At 43.2% G+C, this 21,367-nt stretch overlaps 1 protein-coding gene across 3 annotated transcripts in view; it reads left to right on the forward strand.

Moving 5' to 3' along the window:
• Positions 1-21,367, forward strand: part of Tbc1d1 (TBC1 domain family member 1) — a 190,873-nt gene that overhangs the window by 104,244 nt on the left and 65,262 nt on the right. For all 3 annotated transcript variants that reach the window (XM_005074384.4, XM_013116552.3, XM_013116553.3), the window contains 5 exons: positions 1,909-1,998; positions 4,592-4,696; positions 5,266-5,398; positions 11,618-11,709; positions 17,230-17,340. In XM_005074384.4, coding sequence (XP_005074441.1) covers positions 1,909-1,998; positions 4,592-4,696; positions 5,266-5,398; positions 11,618-11,709; positions 17,230-17,340 — 531 coding nt within the window. The remainder of the gene's footprint in view (positions 1-1,908; positions 1,999-4,591; positions 4,697-5,265; positions 5,399-11,617; positions 11,710-17,229; positions 17,341-21,367) is intronic.

The following is a 21,367-nucleotide window of genomic DNA, read 5'->3' on the forward strand; positions in this document are numbered from 1 at the left end:
AATCTTGGGCAGTTTTCTGCACCCTGGAGGTCTGAGAAAAATCGTCTTACGGCATCAGTGGTTGTAGACACCCTTTCATTGCAGAAAGAATAGTAATACAAAAGAGGTTCAAAACAGTTGTTAAACACAATGTATGTAAGTTTCAACACAATTTTAAGTGGAAATACTCTCTTATTTATAAACACCCATTGGTATTGTTTACCAGGGTAATACAATTTGTAAATAACCTTGTATTTAAAACTTATACCTCAACAAATACTAGTTTAGTTGCTTGTTTTTTTTTTAAACAGAAAATTGTTAAACTGATAGCTGTATAGAAGAAAGGGACTAGATAAGGGAGCCAGCTATTGGAATTTCATGGTGGCTTGGATTTTTCTGGATAGATGACTTCCCTGGGTATGGATGGAAAGGACTGTGCCCTCTCCCTGAAGTGAGCTGGTCTGTGGCTTCTGCATCTTTGGTTTAATAATGGTAGGGACAAAATTGGCTTAGATGTAGTGTAGCCTTTTTGTACTTAACCCAAGGCAATGAAATGGCCAAGGACTAAGGAAACTGACTGCATAGATTAGTGTGCTATGGCTATAACTGGATCTAAAAACCCAGAAAATGGATCTGGAGAGATGGTTAGCCTTTAAGAACACACAGTGCTCCTAAAGCATAATAAACCCTTAAGAATCCAGATGGTGTGTTAGGGTAATAGGGCTGGCTTCCTCTCATCATAATTGACCTAGTACACGTAACACATGTGCTTTAATCTGTGCTCTGTATGCTTTTTCCCAAAGACTGCAGTGTGGCTGAAAAAGCTACACAATGCATTTGCTTGTTACTAGAATATGCTAGAAACATGGCAGTGAGTAGTCTCTGCCCACACAGAATCTAGATTCCAGCAATGCAGACAGGGCACTGGCACGCCAGCAATTATGTAATTACGATTGTAGTGAGCACTGGGGAGTAATGGATGCTGTGGAAATGCTTGGGGAATCGGGAGAGGCACCTTTGAGGACGCGATTCTCACCAAGCAGAGGTTTCCATGAGGCCAGCAGGCAGGGTCTTCTGGGTCCAGAGAGCAACAGGTGAGATGTGAGGAAGCTGGGAAGGAGCTGTCCTAGAGTCCTGAAGACATCACCCCATGCTTCTCCTGGCAGGCCCCTCAGGTACCCTGGCTTTCCTTCCTTACTTCAGGTTCCTACTGACGTGACGTGTTAGTGGTGTGACATGGGAAGCAGTCGTGGCCGAGAGACCAGTAGCAACTTCACAGTCCCAGATCTCCTGCTTACACAAGGGAACAAGTAAAGACTCTGTGTCCCACGTGATCCCTGGCATTTTAGCCTCCACAAAGCTGTAGATCTCCACATCTTGTTCTCTGATTTGTATTTCATGTCAAAGGATAAAGAGCTTGGGAATAGAAGCTTGTGGGTTAGAGTGACATGAGGACGTGATCGGTAGCTTGTTGATCCTCAGGAGGGATTAAATCTGTAGAAACCAACACACACAGGAACTGAGAGTCGTCCGCACACGGAGGAGGCGGTCAGGGAGCAGACTTCCACAGTCAGCCTGGCAGCACCACACTCTGCTGCCACAGGTGGTTTGGAAATTTTAAATAGAAACGATTCTAGTGACTTGTATAGAAAACTGATTTCCTGTTGAAGGGGATGTGGGCGGGCATTGAGGACTATTATCATCATTTAGCTGTGTGGTCCTTTCTTCTCAGAATACCGCTGTATCAATCAATAGGTGTTTGTCCCTGTCTTTTGAAATCTATGCCACAAACTGCAAACTTTGAAACTCCATTGCAGTGATAGTTTTATCAGAGCTTGCCACTTTCCTCTTCATCCTCACAGGTCATGACACATATACTGAATCAGTTTTCAGAGGAACCACATTTCTTTCTTTTTGTTGTTTTTTAAGATTGGCCAATCTGAAGTTTACCTCATCAGTCCCGACACCAAAAAGATTGCACTGGAGAAAAATTTTAAGGAGATATCCTTTTGCTCTCAGGTAAATGCAGACAGATTATTAATTAAATTTCAGTTCTTCTAATGCATGCAGTAGAAGCACTGTTGTGTAAGAAAGCAGGTTTTCAATCTTGATTGGTAGTCTCTATCTCATAGCTTACTAAGGCAAATTGTAACCCTGACATTAACAATTTCGCTTTTTGGAACAGTGTACTAGAGAAAATTGTCTACCCTCCTTTCTTTTCTCTGTTACTGGTATTTAATGCTTTCTAGCTATCTCCAAAAGATTATATATATGTTCATGTTTAATGTATAATTGGTATGTGTATGTGTGCACATGTCTTATGTAATTGATGTATATGCATGCTTTACATATAATTGAGATATATGTATGTATGTATACACATGGCTTATGTATAATTGATATGTTTTTATATATAATTCATATATATGCTGTATAGAAACTTATTTCTATTTTCTTGAAATTCTTAATTATTTAGAATTCTCATTATTTCTTCTGTAAGTACAACAAATAATAGTAGGTTTGAAGGGTTTCATCCAGAGTGCAGTGTCTACTTGAAACTTTGTGTTTGTTAGCCTCCCAGCTGTGTTTCATAGAGACATCTGGGAGGAATCTGTCCATTGTGATGAACCAGTTTTCTCCGGATTGTCCTGGCAAAAAGAGATCATTTATGTCCCTGTTTGGTGATTTATCTTTTTCTTATGTTCTAACTTTTCCTTTCTGTAATAAGATGTCAAACATCTTAGTTGTTTGTTACTCTAAAATGTAAGCTAATTAAGTAGTCAAAAAGATACTGTTCTTAATTATGATAACAAGTAATGTTCGTAACAAGTTGAATAGGAAAACCTTTTCAAAGAAACTGACAAATCACACCTCCTGTGTAGCAGCCTCTGATATATGCTTAGTTTGCTGATGGAGGACACTGACTGAGATCAGGTTATATCAGCAATTACTGACTGGTAAATACTTGCCTGAAAGTGATTATCATCTTAATTATGTTAAAATATTAATGTTAGGCTGCACAGTGGTGGCACACACCTTTAATCCCAGAGGCAGGCCGGCTGATCTCTGTGAGTTCAGGACTAGCCTGGTCTACAGTTTGAGTTCTAGGATAGCCAGAGCTAGACAGAGAAACCCTGTCTTGAAAAGCCAAAAAAAAGTTAGATATTTAAGGTCTCTCTAGAAAGCTCATGCTGTCCTGAACTTACTATGTAGACTGTGCTGGTCTCGAACTCACAGAGATCCATACCTGCCTCTACCTCCTGACTGCTGGAATTAGAGACCTGCACCACCACGTTGGGAGACCTTTGCTTTTTAGAATGGTGTGGTAGTTTATTCTATCGTAAAGAAGTGCAATTGATCAGGTCATCTGAACCTTAAGTTACACGTACCCATATTTCCGCATGGTGATGCTTTCAGAGCCTTGATAACTAATAGTCATAGAGATACTTCATTTGTACTTAGGTTGTCTCAGTTTCCTTTCCTGTTGCTATGGCAAAACACCCTAACAAAAGCACCTGGAGGGAGAAAGGCTTTATTCCACTCACACTTCTGATGTGTAGTCAGTTACAGCGCTCAGCTTGCGTCCTTTTTTGCTCGGTCCAGGGTATGGCCCGGGTGTCATCCATACTCAGTGTGGATCCACTCAGCACAATTAATGTAATCAAAACAATCCCCGAAGACATTCCCAGAGGCCCTTCTCCCAGGTGATTCTAGATGTCGTCAAGGTGACAATGAAACTAGGCGTTGATGCTGGAGAGATGGCTCACTATTTAAGAGCACTGCTTGTTCCTGCAGGGGACCCAGGTTCTGTCCCCACCACTCACAACCATTTCTAACTCCCATTCCAGGGAATTGGACACCCATATGTGACCTCTGTGACACCAGGCATGTACACAGTACACAGTACATCAAGGCAAAACACTGATACCCATTAAATAAGCATACGGCTAGAGAGGACATCACAGTTGCTTCTGACAGATTTGGGAGGCAGCGACAAGGCGCTCTGTCAGCTTCTGTTCCCTGCGCTCTCAGATTGAGTTTCTGTGTTAAGGTTTTTTTTATGAGAAAGCGCGTGTGCCACACTGGCAGAGCCCTGACTTCCATCTCACAGACGTCAAAGCTACTAGTCTCGGCATACAAGTGATTTTTTTGCTCATTCTTCATGCCAGCTCAGTTCAGTATCTGCTTGTGATTTTTGTACCAACACAGTTTGAATCTTTTTTAACCTTTATATGTGTGAGTTGTGTATACATGTTTGTCCCCGTGTGTTGGTGTGAGAGCTGTTTCTTAAACTCTGGTATGCTGTCGATTTTTGAAGTAGTTTTCATTCCTTGCGCTCCTCCCCACACACCGCAAAGTTCTAGGTTTTCTGTCAGCTACATCTCCTTTTTTAATAGTAAGAGAGCACTGAGATACGAGCGTCCAAACCTTGGCTCTCATTGTGAGGTAATAGAAGTAACATTTGACTGGGGTGCTAACCTTTATTTAAAAACGTGTGAGCAGTAATCTCGTAGTGCTCTGTAAAGGGGGCAGCGTCACCATGTCACCATGAAGCATGCTCCTGCCGGCCACACTTCTGCTCTGTTCACCCACAGTCTTCCTCCTCTCCCAGGGCATCAGGCATGTGGACCACTTTGGGTTTATCTGCCGGGAGTGCTCGGGCAGCGGCGGCTTCCATTTCGTCTGTTACGTGTTCCAGTGCACAAACGAAGCCCTGGTAAGAGGACCACACTGCCCACTGTAAGCCCCGTGGGGAATTTCAAGCCTGCCTTCTCTGTAGAGCTGCAGAGCCTTGTTGACGTAGCGATATTTGGTTTATTCACCTGTGACTAATACCTTTCTGCTATGCATCCGAGACTCATTTGAATTTTCATTTTAAATGTCAATAGTTTTGAAAGACATGCTTGCTTTTTTAGAAACTTCATTTTCCCTGGGGAGTGGTGGCCCTGTTTTGTAAATCCCAGCACTTAGGCTTGAGGTAGAAAGACTACAAGCTATAGCACTATAGGACAAGTTTGTAACCCACTTAAGCCGTGTTGTGAGACCTGGTACTAAAAAGAAACAGGGAAGAAAAATTAAAAAAAAATCCCTGTGAACTTTGGACCATTTTGCCCGGTGCCTCACCTGTGTTAAGATTGCTGTATCTCTCAGTGGTGACCCACAGACTGCAATCCTAGCCATTATTTCCAGTGTGTTCTGACAGTCCCTGGAAAATCGCTGAGAAAAAAGTCTACAGGACAAAGTCTCTTCTATAAACTTGCTGTTGACGCTTTGTTGTCTGCCCAGGTTGACGAGATCATGATGACTCTGAAGCAGGCCTTCACGGTAGCTGCTGTGCAGCAGACTGCTAAGGCACCAGCCCAGCTGTGCGAGGGCTGCCCCTTGCAGGGCCTGCACAAGCTCTGCGAGAGGATAGAGGGTGAGTAGGCGGCACTGTTAGCCCGTAGCACAGATGCTTTGGGTGGGAGTATTTGTGTGGGCCGCTTCTGCTGGGGCTGCGCCAGGGGGTTGGGTCAGAGGGCTGCGTCCTAGGTGAACGCACACTGTGCAGTGAATGTCTGCTGTAAGACAAGAAGTTTCCCTGGGCATGATGGAACCCCTGTCTCCTCTTGTCATCTCTCCGCAAGGCACTCTGAGACTAATGGAGAAGTTAGGGGATAAATGTCACCAAACATTTATTGAGCCACCACAGAGAGATCGGAAAATGAGACCTGTAGATTTCAACCCTGCTTTTCCAGTAGAGGATCACCTGTAATCTCTGCCAGGGCAGTTTGAATGGAGGGGAGCAGAGAACAGGCTTCACCTAAGGCATCAATGGGAGGGAATAAAAGATGTGGTGAGCATATTAACTATGGTTTCTAGAAGCATACAGTGGAATGCTGTTATGTGCGGGTATGTGATCCTAGGAGGGGCCAGTTACTGTGTTACGTTGTTTTTAAAAGATATTATCAATTTTGTATTCATCATGTTTGTGAGAAAAAAGTGGATTATTATGTAATTCTATAAATAAATTAGTGGAAGATTAGAGACATCTAGGGATAAACTAGCATATAGCAAGCCCAGGACGCACTGTCCTGACTGTTACTGCAGCTAACCATCTCTCAAGAGTGGAAAGACCCTCTTGAGCAGGAATGTTCTGCTGGCAACAATAAAGTCTGATGTGGGTCAGCAGGGAGGGGTGGGAGACAGGGTAAGGAGGATGGTCGGTGCTCGTTTGAAAGATACAAAGAGGGGAGGTGTTTGTGTTTCTCTTGTCTTCACGTTGTGTCTTGTCCTATCTGTAGGAAAATTTCTAAACTTTTTTATGTATAATTCATGAGACTGTTACATCATTTAAATTACCTAATTGTAAAAGCAAAGATGTGATTATTGTGTATCTGAAATACTTGTCACAAACTATAATTCTGTGAGAAAGACTATATTGACATTTAGACATAAAGTAAAAAAACACACTTTTTTCTAAATAGTTGTGGGAAAAATATACCCAAACATAAAATTTATTGTTTACACTTAAAAACCATACAGTTCAGTGGCCTTACATCCATTTAGTGTGAAATAACCCCTGGCTACTGTCCATGTCCAGAACCTTCTCATCTTCCTTAGTCATTACTCGTTCAGCAGTCTCTCCTCTTTGTAAGGTTCCCATAGCCCCAAGCAACCTCCATTCCACTTTGTTTTCCCACGTGGCTGGGGGTAGGGAAGTTGTCATTGGTGGTGTGTGAATGCATGCTGCCTGTGCCCACACATGTTGAAGGCAGAGCAGGGAGACAGGTTCTTTCCTTGTAATTCTCTTCCTTGTCCGGAGACAGGGCTTCTCACAGAACCAGAAGCTATTTTTGGCTAAACTAGTCTGGCTGGCGACTGCTGAGTCCACTTGTCCCTGTCCCCCAGTGCAGGAGTTAGAGGCACAAGCGGGATGCCCTGCTTTGAACTCAGGTTTACCTGCTTTCAGAGCAATCACTCTTACTACTGAGCCAGCCCATCTCCCACCACACCCTATCTTTCCGATTCTACAAAGTGAATTAATCTAGCTACTGTATAGTGGGATCAGTAGAATTTGTTTTCTTGCTTTTAGCTTCTTTCACTTAGCATTATGTCTTCTGGGTTTGCCTATTTTGTATGTGTTAGAATCTTATTTCTTTGTATGACTGAATAATAGTCCATAAGTTGTATCTGTTTGTTCACCATTGGCCATTTGGGTTCTTTTTTTCTTTTGACTGTGTGAGCACCAATGCTAAGAATATTGGCGTAAACATCTGCTCAGGTTTCTCCTTTTAGTTCTGGGTAAGTGAAATTATATGGTGAGTGTCCTACTTAGGGTGTTCTATAAAACACCATGACCAAAGCAAGTTGGGAAGCAAAGAGTTTATTTGGCTTACACTTCTACATCATAGTCCATCACTGAAGGAAGTCAGCACGGGAACTCAATCAAGGCAGGGACCTGAAGGCAGGAGCTGATGCAGAGAGGCTATCAAGGGGTGCTGCTTACTGACTTGCTCCTCATGACTTGCTCAGCTTCCTTTCTTATAGAATCCAGGACCCCCAGCCCAGGGATGGTACCACCCACAATGGGTTGGTTCTCCCCCATTGATCACTAAGAAAATGCCTTACAGGCTGCATACAGCTTGATCTTATAGAAGCATTTTCTCAGTTGAGAATCCTTCCTTTCAGATGACTCTAGCTGTGTCAAGTTGACATAAAACTAGCCAGTACAATGAGTCTAACTTTCAGACCCTCCTATACTGTTCTATAATGATTATCTTTGCACCATACACAGAATCCAAATTCTTTGCATCCTTACTAAAACGAATTTTATGTTGGTAGGTGTCCTAATAGAAATGAAATGTTGTCTTTTTTTTTTTTTTTTTTTAAATAAGATGACTTAGTAAGCCTGGCGTTGGTGGCACATGACTTTAATCCCAGCACTTGGGAGGCAGAGGCAGGTGGATCTCTGTGAGTTCGAGGCCGGCCTGGTCTACAGAGCGAGTTCCAGGACAGCCTCCAAAACAATGCAGAGAAACCATGTCTCAAAAAACAAAACAAACAAACAAACAAAAAAGATGACTTAGTAGTTTACATCATAAAATCTGAAAGGGTTCACTTTGGGCATTACAGAGCCCTTGAAATGAACATGGAACATGATTGATGTATTTTAAAAACTAGTTCCCGAGTTTCCATGTTGTTACTATTTGCTGACAGCATATGAACTGTATCTGGAAATGAGAGTGTTGCTTTAACAAGAAATCCCTCCCAACTGAGATGCTCACTAGCTCTTTCATGGTAGCTGTCAAGATAAGGCAATATGATGATGGAGATGCCCCTGAGGGCCTATTAAGACAGCAGTGACTTTGGCCTTACAGATAGAGGTCATGATCTGCAGAGTTCAATACTGCTGAGTTCCATTTGGAAAATCTGTACTGGCCGGAGTATTCAGTAAATTGCAGTTGGAACTTTTAATCGGGATCAAGATTTTGCTGTTGTTGTTTGTCTTTTAAACAATAAAGTCCAACCAAGGCAGAAAACTCTACAAAATGTCCATTACACATTACACATTACACAGAGGGGCTGGAGAGATGGCTCAGAGGTTAAGAGCACTGACTGCACTTCCAAGGGTCCTGAGTTCAATTCCCAGCAACCACATGGTGGCTTACAACCATCTACAGTTCAATCTGGTGCCCTCTTCTGGCATGTAGGCAGAACACTGTACATGTAATAAATAAATCTTAAAAAAATTTCCCACATTACACAGAGCCATGCTGAGTCTGGGGAGTATGTGTTTTACCCACGGTGGGAAGCATTTTAAAGAATAGATGGTGAATTATGAGAGGCCACCTTGGTAGAAGTACTGATGGTTTAATGGACAGATTTGGGGTCCATTGAGTTTTGTGGTTGCATTCTCAATAAGTGGAATAGAGTGCTTTATTGAAAGACACTGTGTATTACTGTAAGGGTAGGCTTGGGTGGGGACATAACTCAGTGGTACAGCACTGACCTAGCATGCATGGGGTTCCAGGTTCCATCACCAAGTATCCCCACCAAACATCTGGTCATTACCGGTTGAACATCCCTAATCCTAAAATCTGGAAGGCTCCAAAATCCAAGGCTGCGGCTCAGTGGTAGAGTGCTTGGCTTGCTTATATAATACCCTGGGTTCAATCCCCAGTACTACCAAAAAAATGTTCTATTAGGAAGTTGGGTTTGTCTAAGCACTCCACAAAATATAGAAAGGACCAGTAGCATGACCACAAGAATAAGAAGGAAGACTTACAAAATGTTTTCTTAAGCAGTTGATGTAGTCAAGCTATACCCCAGAATGTATAAAACAGAATAAATACGTAGTATGTGTGGTTTCACTAGATACCCAATGCTGATATGCTTGTACAGCCTCTAAGAGGCGAAACTACTTTGAATTACTTACTTGAACTGTATAACTATACAACTGCTATGGTATTGAATACTATTTTGCTTATTTCAGAGTTTAGAGGAACATTTTGGAGATTGTAAAATCAATCATACTCTCTAAAAAACAAAATATTGAGTTGAGGTAGAAGGACCTGCTGTATTGAGGCATCTGAAGTCTGGCTGGGGCCAGTCAGAGGACCCATCCATCCATCCTGTGGAGAGATGGTGGAGGCTTAGAATTGCATCTGACGTTTTCAGTAGCCCAACTACTCTAGTCCAACTTCCTGGAGAGTTAGAGATATTTTTTCATATTTGGGAGGATTTAGTTGGTGATTACTGAGTACTTATTTTGTTAATAAATTCAAACACCATTGTGCTTCAGTATTGAAGGATTGCTATAGAAAGCCGTGGTCCTGCTCCCCTAGCTCTGTGTAACCCTGCAGGTGGCAGGGCGAGTTGATGAATTACACCAGCACAGCCTTTTCTCTACCTCACCCCATCTCTGAAGTTACCCCTGCACCGGAGCCGCCTGTGTGTTAGGTCATTTGGCTCTGCCAGTCAAGAGAGTCAGCGAAGACCATAGGAATTTGGTTTCTGGAGGCAGACAACTTGCCTCCCTATTTGTGGATGACTTTGGACAAAATGTGTGATTTCAGCATCTCAGTTTCTTATCTATACCTCAGGGTTACTAAAAATGAAGTTCCTACCTCAGTGATTATTTTGAGACTTCAACATATGAAGTATTGAATGAAATGGTAATAGTTCTATAGTGGCCTTTTAGAGTTCATCTTGGTTGAAGACTAAGTAATGAAGAATGACATTCTAGAAGCTGAGGTGCCTGCTGTATTTTGCATAGAATCAGCACCCTGTGCCTAGTGCAGCCAATTAAAGAGGACTTTGGCTTTGGACAGGCTGGCTACTGACGGGCCTTCTGACCTCTCATGAGTTCACAGGCTCCTGTGGACTGCAGCAAACTCAACTGTAAAGTAGGGGGTATGTTTCCTGAGTCCCCCAATGGACTCCCTGCTCTGGTAGGGTTTTCTCCAGCCCTCAGTCATGGAGATGCATGCATTGACCACTGCCTATGCTGTTGAACTACCCAAAGTACTCATAGTCTTTAGTTATCATCAGTTCCCTGGTCTCCTGACCACATCCTGCTGAGCAGAATGGTCCCATGCTGCATGCACCTGCAGCTTGGGAAGTTCATTGATTATTGTGATCAATTGAATTCGAACAACCTCCTCCATCCCCATCCCATCCCAGCACATCCCCACCGCCTATCTCTGGTTTGATGTCATTGTATATTGGGGCTTTATAAACCCTATCCTCCTCGATTCAGGACAAGAGTTTTTGGTGGCAGGAGTCTGCTCTTGGTCCCCAGCTTGATAAAGGACTCTTATTTGTCCTTAAAGTCTTGGTGGCTCATCAGTTACTCATGAGTATTTTAAGCTTAGCCCCTGAGCAGGGTCCCCCCTCAGCATGGGGAAACTTGGAATGGCAGAAGAAACCAGCAACAGGCCTTTATTCTGGGGTGGTCGGGTTAACAAACTCATTTATTCTCAATTGTCACTGTAACATTTATGCCTGAAAACACACAGACTAGGCCCTGAATTGTATTCACGCAGCAATGGATGTCTTAATGTTAGATTCTAATGGGTGCTGGGCTTTAATGTAGTCATTTCTATGAGTGTTCCTCAGAATCTTTTGTAATGCTAATTAACTTAAGACTGTTAAAATATGATGGGAGGAGCACTGTCAGCCACAAGAGTCGCTGTGTGAAGGGGACATAAGTAGGGTGCAAGGGAGAAATGTGGATCAGTTTTCAACTCAGTACCACTTGCTTTTCGTTAAGAAGGTGTTTTCATGTTCTCATGTAGTTAGGAGAGTTTGTCATTTTGAAGACAATGTGTGGATTGTCAGCAGTAGTTAGCACCAAGAAAGTAATTTGGAGCTACATGCTCTGTGGCAGAGTACAAAGGGGTAGCATTTGAAGACGTTTTACAGAGTCTTATGTCCTTGGTTTCCCTGAATATGAAATTGGTTTAATAGCATACTCTCAGTGACAGGAGGCCGGTTGGATGCTTGGTGTACAGCACTTCACACAGCAGCGTGCCATTCAAAGTGACGCTATTGTCGCATTGAAGCGTGCTAAAGAGGGTGTGCCAGTCTGGGAGGTGGTAACTGCAGCTCTGAACGTCCCCCATAGACCCTTTGTCATCTTCTCTCTTCCCAACAGGAATGAATTCATCTAAAACCAAGTTAGAACTCCAGAAGCACCTGACCACGCTGACCAATCAGGAGCAGGCCACCATTTTCGAGGAAGTTCAGGTACAGCGCACTGTAGTTAGTGTCTGGTGGTGAGGAGCCGGCACTGTCACAGCCCCACAGGGGCATGAGTCAGTGTTGTATTATCATAAAGTGTGAAGACCCTCAGGATAGGAGACAAAAGGCCTGACTGTGGGTCTACATGCTCTCCTCTGCTCACTGGGAACTTCTGTCAGCCTCTTCCCACTCAGGATTCCATCTCCCACCGTGGGAGTCACACGATATCTGTTTATATAGGTTTAAGCATGATTGTTCTCGACATTTTACTTGCCTCTTTTGAAAATATATGGGTCGTGTTACATGTTTAGAGCCATATAATAAATAGAAACTCAAAAGTCAGAACAGAGCAAAACCGCCACACAGAGAAGCACCCTCACAAGCTGTGTGTATTAACCCTGGAAGTCCGCTCTCACCATACTTGGACCTGCTGCATCTGGGCAAACCAGGTCGAGTGTGTCAGCCAGCCCATGGCCTGCGTGCCCTGAATCTCTGATGAGCTCACCCAACACAGTTTCACGTCTGCTGGAGCTGGGAGGCATCTTTGTAGCTTTCTGGCACTTTTCAAAGGAGGCAAGTGTGTTCACTAGTGACTTGGCAAGTTCTATAAGTTAGGGGGTGATTAAACCACACAACCAGGTAGCTGGGTGTGTTGTTCTCACCCCCTCACGGGGAGGGCATGAAAAGGTCTGCCTTTCTTTCTGGTTTCTCAATAAAGTTCCCTAATTCCCCTGTTCTTCTGTAGGAAAGGCATGCAGTTTCAGAAAGAAAGCATAGGAAGGGTTTTTTTGTTTTAATTTAATAATGCCCTTGAGGGTTGTTTTCACAATTTTTATTTGCCTCTGAGTTTTGTTGAGACTCAACTTTGCTTCTCATTCTTAATGCATTGCAACTGAAGCCAAGGGCATCAGTGCCAACCCCCTTAGGGCGTGGTACTACTAAGTCACCCAGGGAGCACTGTCCTGGCAAGCACGGAAGACGTACTTCCCTTCCCTAATGCAGGTTTTCACTTTCATATGAACAGCACCATGGAGCTTTCCCTAAGCAGTATGATGATGACTCAGTATAGGCAATTCCCAAAACTCCATCTTGCGGTAGTGGGAAGTCTAATGGATATGATCCCTCTCCTCCAGGAACAGAGAGACACTTAAAAAAAGCAGATGATAAAAGTTCACTGAAAAAACAGAAGCGTCTAGCTGTTATTGAAGAGAGTGTTCTCCACAGCTCTAGGTTGTAGTCTCTCTGAATCACAGGAGCAGCCATGCTGTTCACTGGCCTGGAGAAGCCAGCTCATCCATTACCCTCCACCAATGCCGACGCTGGCTCCTTTTGAGAGATACAGTCTGATCTTCTCTGGTGGTGTATTGATGGGCTTACTACATGGCTTCTATGGTTCTTCTAAAACGTTTTGTAGGCTCAATCACTCATCAGTGATGGGTAGTAGTCCCCACTAATGTATTTGAAAATTCACACAGTTCAAAAAGGTCACATAAAAATGTGATGTAGTCTTTTTTCCATTTTTTAAAATTTTATTTAAACTAGAAACAAGCTTGCTTGACACGTCAATCCCAGCTTTCTCACCCTCCCCTCCTCTCCCGTCCCCCAAACCCCCAACCACCCACCCCACTCCCCCTACACTCCCCAGGGAGGGTGAGGCCCTCCATGGGGAATCCTCAGAGTCTGTCATATCATCCTGGGCAGGGCCTAGGCCCTCCCCCATGTGTCCAGGCTGAGACAGCATCCCTCCATGTGGTGTGGGCTCCCCAAGTCCATTTGTATGACAGGGCTAAATACTGGTCTCCTATCCAAGACCCCATAGATTGCCAAGGCCTCCTCACTGACACCCACGTTCAGGGGGTCTGGATCAGGCCCATGCTGGCCTCTCAGTCACCAGTCTGGAGTCCAGGGGCTCCCTCTTGTTCAGGTCAGCCTCCTCTGTGGGTTTCACCAGTCAGGTCTTGACCCCTTTGCTCATCAGTCCTCCCTCTCTGCAACTGGGATCCAGGAGTTCAGTTCAGTATTTAGCTGTGGGTGTCTGCCTCTGCTTCCATCAGCCACTGAATGAAGGCTCTAGGATGGCATTCAAGGAAGTCATCAATTTCAATATCGAGGGCATTTAAGGTAGCCTTTCCACTATTGGTTAGTTTGCCAGTTGGTATCATCCTTGTAGATCTGAAAATCTCCCTAGTGCCAGATCTCTTCTCAAACCTATGACTCAACCTTTCTGCTCCCCAATGTCCTTCTCTTCTTCCCCTCTCTTTCTCCAAGCCTCCTCTCCCCTTCTCTCACCCCATGCTCCCATTTCCCTCAGGAGATCCCATCCCATTCCCCTTCTCTGGGGTACCATGCGTATCTCTCTTAGGGTTCTCCCTGTTTCCCAGACTCTCTGGTGGTGGGATTGTAGACTAGCACTCCCCTGCTCCATGTCTAAAATCCATATGAGTGAGTATATACCATGCTTGTCTTTTTGTGACAGGGTTACCTCACTCAGGATGGTTTCTTCCAGTGCCATCCATTTGCCTGCGGATTTCAAGATTCCGTTATTTTTTCCTGCTGAGTACTCCATTGTGTAAATGTACCACATTTTCTCTATCCACTTTTCAGTTGAGGGGCATCTGGGTTGCTTCCAGGATCTGGTTATTACAAATAATGCTGCTATGAACATAGTTGAACAGATGTCCTTATTGTATGAATGTGCATCTTTTGGATATGTGCCTAAGAGTAGAATTGCTAGATCTTGTGGTAGGCTGAATTCCATTTTCCTGAGGAATCTCCATACTGATCTCCAAAGTGGCTGTACAAGTTGGCACTCCCACCAGCAGTGGTGGAGTGTTCCCCTTTCTCCACATCCTCCCCAGCATTAACTGTCATTGGTGTTTTTGATTTTAGCCATTCTCACAGGAATGAGATGAGTATCTAAAAGTTGTTTTGATTTGCATTTCCATGATGGCTATTGAGAACTTTCTCAAGTGCCTCTCAGTCATTTTAGACTTCTCTATTGAGAATTCTCTGTTTAGTTCTATACCCCACTTTTTAATCGGATCCTTTGGTGTTTTGGAGACTTGTTTCTTGAGTTCTTTGTAAATTTTAAAGATCAGCCCTCTGTCAGTTGTGGGGTTGGTGAATATCTTTTCTTATTCTGGGGGGGGTAATTTATTTCTGAAAAACCCTCCCAAAGGCCAATTATATAAGGCCAGTGTAATTACCTTTGACATGGATCCTTATTATTTTGTTATTAAAACATGTATATTATACTCTGTGTTTCTTTTAGGAGAAAGCCTAAATAATAACTAAGAAAATGGTAGTAGAGATGATGGCTGCTGACTTGAGCCCTCAGAATAAATGGTGGCAGATGGGCACTGGGCTATTAGCCTCTCATCTCCTAAAAGAACCCACAACACCACAGAACTGCCTTTTATTTACAGGCTCGAAATGAGTGATTTTCAAGCATACCTAGGGGGCCATCTGTGCCAGTGACAACACGGAGTCTCCCTCTTTTCTCATGCTGCCCCCACTCTTTGAGTGCCCAAATAGCATTGGCCACCTTCAGCAGAAAAATTGCCTTCAAGCTGACATTGCAGTGATAATAATAAAAATAACTGTTCAAAGTCTTCAAATATCAAGCGTGGAATCCAAGTAAAGCATGTCTTAGTGATTGGAACACCTTAGACTCTTCCAGTGTTCTGACACTTAACTGTCAGTATCAGGATTTTTTTCTCTTGCTTTTATGATCCTTTAGAAGACCCTTGGAGAAACAAGGCTAAGAAACAGATTAACTTTTAGCAAGAAGTTGGCTGTTTTGGATTACTTAAATTGATGGAAACATTTCTAGAGAAGCATACAAATGGCATCACCAAGGTTGAGCACAGAACCTTTACTTTGCTTGTAAACACGCCTCATGGTTGCCACGGGCAACCACCATCCCAGCCCCTCACACCTCTGGTTGTGAACAAGCAAGTTAATTATTGACCGCAAGCTGATGCTACTCAACTTGATTCATATTCATTTTCATGATTGTCGCTCTGATTAATGGATGTGTATGAAACTTGAAGGAAGTGGTGGGTTAGCCACTGTAGAGAATGGGGAAGCCACGTGAGAGATTTCAGGGTGGTGACACATCCCTCATCTTTTTTAATGCGGTAGGAGAGTAGCCCCTCCATATTTCACAGTTACTTTGAGGAAGTGCTTATTTCTTGACTTTGTGTGTTACTGGATAATGCATTTCTGCTGCACTGAGGGTTGCCTTGGGATGCTTAATGTGTTCCAGTGGGGTCTCATGGCTCCTGTGGTCAGCGGGCAGCAACTGCAGTACTCTTCCATGCCTGCTTGTGATTGCATTTTCTGCCCATTTGAGTTGTTTGTCCGTCCGTCCGTCCGTCCGTCCGTCCGTCTGTCTGTCTCTGGTATAACTGCACACGGGCACTCCTAGTTTCCACCGTGTAATTCTGTTGGTCAGCTTGGGTCAGCTAGTTGTCAGCAAGTGCCTTTATCTGCTGAGCCACCTTGCCATTTACAGTGGCCTTTTCTAAGGAAGAGCATGTCAGGAGTCTGCGATTAAGGTTTCCTTTGTCTGTAATGCTTGTGACTTCTAAGGATAATACCATTACTGTTCCTTAGTTAACTGGGGAGAGATTTGCCAATAATGGCATTGACCCAGACTTACTGCTTGTGTAGTTGATCTGCTTGTCACTCTCTTGACTTGTTAAAGGGCACACTAGAAGTCTGGAGATACATAGTAGGAGCACTGGTTTTATTTATGTTTATAATGTAAAGATCTGGGAGCTGGAGGAGAACATGGTCTTTTAGTGGAAGCAAGGCAGAATAAATTGGTTTCTACAAGTAACTAACACGTGCGTGTGCTAATTTGTAGAAGGGTGTGCCATGCCCCTGCTAACAAATTAAAAGTCCTAGAGAGAATGTAAAGAAAAAAGGCTAAAAGGGGGAAGGGAAGGGAGAAAGGAATGGAGAGAGACACAAGGGAGGGGAGGGAAGGGAAAGGGAGGGGAAGGAAGGGAAGGGAAGGGAAGGGAAAGGAGGGGGAGGGCAGCATGAGAACTTGGCTTGCGGTTTTTCATACCTGCTTCATGGGACTGCCACAAAGTGCCTCATAATGGACATCTTCACCATGTGACAGCCTGACCCTTGATCCAATTGCTGTGTTCTTTTCTAGGTACCTATAATCATTATGACTTTGGGTGTTTACAGAGATTTTGCTTTATCTGTTTTTAAAAGCTGTTTATTTATTAACTATTTTGACCGCTACTATCTGATGTTAAAAATTTTATCTTGGGTAAAAGAAGATCAAAGATCAGTTCCTAAATCTGGCCCAGGGGCTCTGCTGTCTGTTCCTTTTAAATAATTACCTCTACTCTGAGGGTCACTGGTGCCCCCTAGTGATAGCATGGAGGAAAAGCACTAGTTGCTAGGTGGAAGCTGTTAACCCTTCGGAAGGGGATGTGTTAGCAGTGTTGTTTGTTGACAATTAAAAATAAATATGTTTATGCTTCTGTTTTTTTCCCCCAAAAGAAATTAAGGCCAAGAAACGAGCAGCGAGAGAATGAATTAATTATTTCTTTTCTGAGATGTTTATATGAAGAGAAGCAAAAAGAGCACAACCACATTGGGGAGCCAAAGCAGGTAAGCACGTCGTGACCCCTCATACGTTTCTAGGCCTACGCTATACACAAATTGGGACTTGGGGATACGCAGAGGCCTCTTTTTCTCCATCAGTTTTATTTTGCACACATAGAGAACATGAGGGCGTGTTAGTTGTGTTAAGATGACGAGTTGTCTCTGTCTGCACCATAGGAGGTTGTAGCCACAGCGCTGATCTAAAGAGTTGTGTGACTTGGGGAACTGGTGTTTGTTGCCTTTATCCAGCTGCCCTTGGAAGTATATTCAGGGTCTTTTAAGTTTCTTGTTGTATAAATGCTATGTAAATGTGAGACAGTGTCCTTGGCCTGCCAGATGTGGTAAGCCTAGCTCCACATCATTCAGTCAGAACATCTATTACTTCATTTGGATGATGGGGTGCTATCTCCCTCATGTCTGTTCTGCTCACCCTTGCTTAGTTCTCCTGGGGTACCCTGCCAGAAACTGGGACTTCCCATCTCCACAGACTCTGCCTTCAAGACCTTCGAGCATGGGGGCCAGCATACATGTGCCATGCACCAAGTTCCTGAGTCTCTTATTAGTTCATTATTTATAGCTTCAACCCCTGAACATTTTATATTTGCTGAGGTTACTGATCCAGCAAATCTAGAAGGGAAAAAAAATCAGTGAAGGGCCATTAGGTTCCCTGGTTTTGTAAAATGCACTTTCTGATATGTTTAAACCTGCTCCAGACATGAATTCCCATGGCAGGGGCACAGGAGCATAGAGTGCTCGGAGCTGTGTCCTGTGAGCCGTTGCCCACAGGCTCCTTTGCTGTCCGGTAACCAAGCTCGGTGCTGTTTTACTTGAGCACAGGCTTAGCAACTCCCTCCAGTCGGTGTCTACTTGCCGGTTGACTTTGGCAATCAAGTTCTTCTCGGGAACTGTTAGAGCTTTTGTGGTCTCTGAAATCGCTATCTCATCAGCCAGCTTTTGGGGCCTAGAGCAGTGGCCTGACACAAGGGACATCAACTGGGCCCTCGCTCTTGGCCTCAGTCTGCCGCCAGCCGGCCCTTCCTAACCTGTGCTGTTCCTGTAGGGCCCTTTCTGGGTCCTGAGCCCACCCCTTTACTACCCAGTCAAGCTTTCCAGCTTGCAAACTATCTCTAGTAGTTACACACACACACACACACACACTTCTAACACCTTGTGCCACAAAAGTCTTTTCTGACTTTTTTTCTTTGAGTCAGTCTGACAGGAAATTGATAATTTTGAAATCTTATAGCTGTTAGAAAAATAGAATGAAACACTTACAAATGAAAGTTTTGACTTAAGTACAAATTAATTTTTGTGGACTCAAAGTAATACCTTTATGATTTGGGCATAGATAAGCCCCTTGGAGAAATATATTTAATTTTTTTTTTCATTTTCCAAGCATAAGAGACTGATGTGAAGGAGACAGAGCCTCACAGTCAGGATTTATAGTTTTTCATGCTTATGAGCTATTCCATTCAGTTTGCAAAAGCTTTTTTTTTTTTTTCTTTTTTCCTTTGCTGTGTAGAGCAGGCTGGGCTTGAACTCACAACCGTCCTTTGGCATCTGTCCCTGCCCTCTGGGTGCTAGAGTACAGGCATGCACCAATATACCTGGCTTCAACAGCATTCTTAATTGGGTAGTAAAATCCTCATTTTAGAGTTGAAGTGTGAACAGACATCAGAATACTTACTAAGTCTAAATAAGTGTATTATTTTAATCATAATTTTAGGAGCTTAACAAAATTTACTGCTACAGGATTAGTTGTGGGTTCCCCTGGATTCATATTCAAGCAATTTTTCCCCCGATGTTTTATTAAGAAAAAAAATTTCAAGTGCACAGAAAAGTTGGAAAGATTGTACCATGAGTACTTATATCCTTTACCCAACATACAGATTTAACAATTTGGTAAATTTGTTTTGTCATGTATCTACCTTTCTGCTAACCCAGCACTTTGATGCCTTTCAAAGTGTGCATTGATAAGCTCTGTATCCCCAAACACTTGGGCATGCATCTCTTTATCTACAGCCTGGGCTCTTGTGTTTGCTTGGTTGGGTCCAGTCCTGCTCCCATCTGTCACTAGATGGATCCTGTCCCACAGCAGAATTCACTGCAGAGACTCCACACTAGAAAATACCTAAGACCCAACTTAATCTTCAAAGAGAACACTTCCAGATGTTTATTCTAAGATAATAAAAATAGAATATTTCTAAAGGTAAATTCTAAGCTCTCCTTATTACAAATGATATTTGAGTTCTGGCCCAGATAAGAGAAAGGCATATTTTTGGAAACAGAAGGGAACAGAAGCAGTGTATAAGTATCGGAAATTCCTGAGGCCTGCTTTAAAAACACTGGGGTGTGGCTCCTCTTTTTCCTATTCTTTAATCTTTCAGTCAATATTTTGTGTACTGTCAAAACCATTGGTTCAATTTGCTTCTGTTTTATAAATGAGTTTGAGAGCAGTTGTGGATCATTTTAACTTTGTGGGTAGCCTGATGTTGAGTTTAGGCAGGCCCCTTTTTGGGTAAGTCTCTACACTGATGGCTGCCCTTCTTTGAGCCTGGACAGACTCTTATCGTTGGCATTGATGTGTGGGACCAGTTGCAGCTAATAAAGACCTTGCCCAGAATGTGTAACATTTAGCAGGTGTTGGGTGGTGTTTGTCTCTTGCTCAGGTATGTGTTCCCTGCAGGGCTCTCTGGCAAACATGACTCTTCTACCATCTCTTAAGCTAGTGTGACATGTCCAGAATACATATTTCCTACTCAGTGCTGCTATTACTAGGAGAACACAGAGGTAAATGGTAGTGTTCCTTGAAGAAACTTTAAGCTAGTAGCTATTCTCACAGATGTCCTAATTGTGAATAATATGTGGAACTTATAAAAGTGGACAATTAATGTAGCTCTTATCAGAGTGTAGCTCTTATTTAAACTTCTTCTTTCTCTCCTAAACACTGGAGGGTTAGAGCATTCATCAGTGAATTAGGATTTCATTATTTCAGAGAAAACAAAGAGTCTTCGAAAAGTTGAGAAAAATGTAAAAAATGCTTACTAGAGTAGGAATTACGCCATATTCAAAGAGCATTCTGTGTCCATCAGTTTGGCAGAACCGTAAGGATGCTAGCAGTGCCCTGGAAGGGTGGTCCTTGTGTGCTGATGCCAGGGCTATGAATTGGGGTCATTTCAGGAAGACACCTGCTGGTGGTGATATCTGCTGTTGCTGCAGATGCTTGGTGCCTGTGACCCTGCAAGGGTGTCCCCATTATTTCCCTCGTAGAATCTTCTATGTATATGCTTAAGGATCTGTACATGAGAGTTCACTGTGGCCTCCTTCACAAGAGACAGGGAAAAAAAGGATAAATATTTAATAGTAGGGACAGGAATAGATTGGTTATATAAAACTGTCCTCAGGCTGAAGTGAATGAACCAAAAATCATTTGTCAGCATAAATTAAATCTCAAAAACAATATTGGGAGAAGAGAGATAATTGCAGAGAAATTTGTGCAGTATGGCACTTTTTTATTTTACATGCGTGTGTGTGTGTATGCGTGTGTACACACATGTGCTCGTGTATGTAGATATACGTGTGTGTGATTTAAATCTGGATTCTACATAGAGAAAAAGTGGCATTTGTCCTTCTGAATCTGGCTTATTTCACTGAACATAGGTATCTCCAGTTCCACCTGCTCCCTTCACATGACATATTTTGTTCTTTTTTGTGGCTGAATAAAACTCTGCAGTGTGTGTGTATCACGTTGTCGTTATCCATTTGATCAGTTGATGGGCGCCGAAGCTGATTCTGTCCCTTGCTCTTTTGAGTACTGCTGCAGTAAATGTGGGTGTGACGGTGTCTCTGTGTGTGCTGGCTTAGCATCCTGTGAGCAAATGCCCAAGAGTGGCCCAGCTGGGTCACACGCTAGTTCTCTTCTTAGACTTCTGAAAAAACTGCATGCTAACTTCCATAGCGACTAGTGAAACCTTTTACCTAGGTGTTTATTTACATGTTAGGCAGCATATGTTTGATGGGTACATGTACATAA

The sequence above is a fragment of the Mesocricetus auratus genome, unplaced genomic scaffold (genome assembly GCF_017639785.1).
Source record: "Mesocricetus auratus isolate SY011 unplaced genomic scaffold, BCM_Maur_2.0 Super-Scaffold_100006, whole genome shotgun sequence".
In the NCBI taxonomy this organism is placed as follows: domain Eukaryota; kingdom Metazoa; phylum Chordata; class Mammalia; order Rodentia; family Cricetidae; genus Mesocricetus; species Mesocricetus auratus.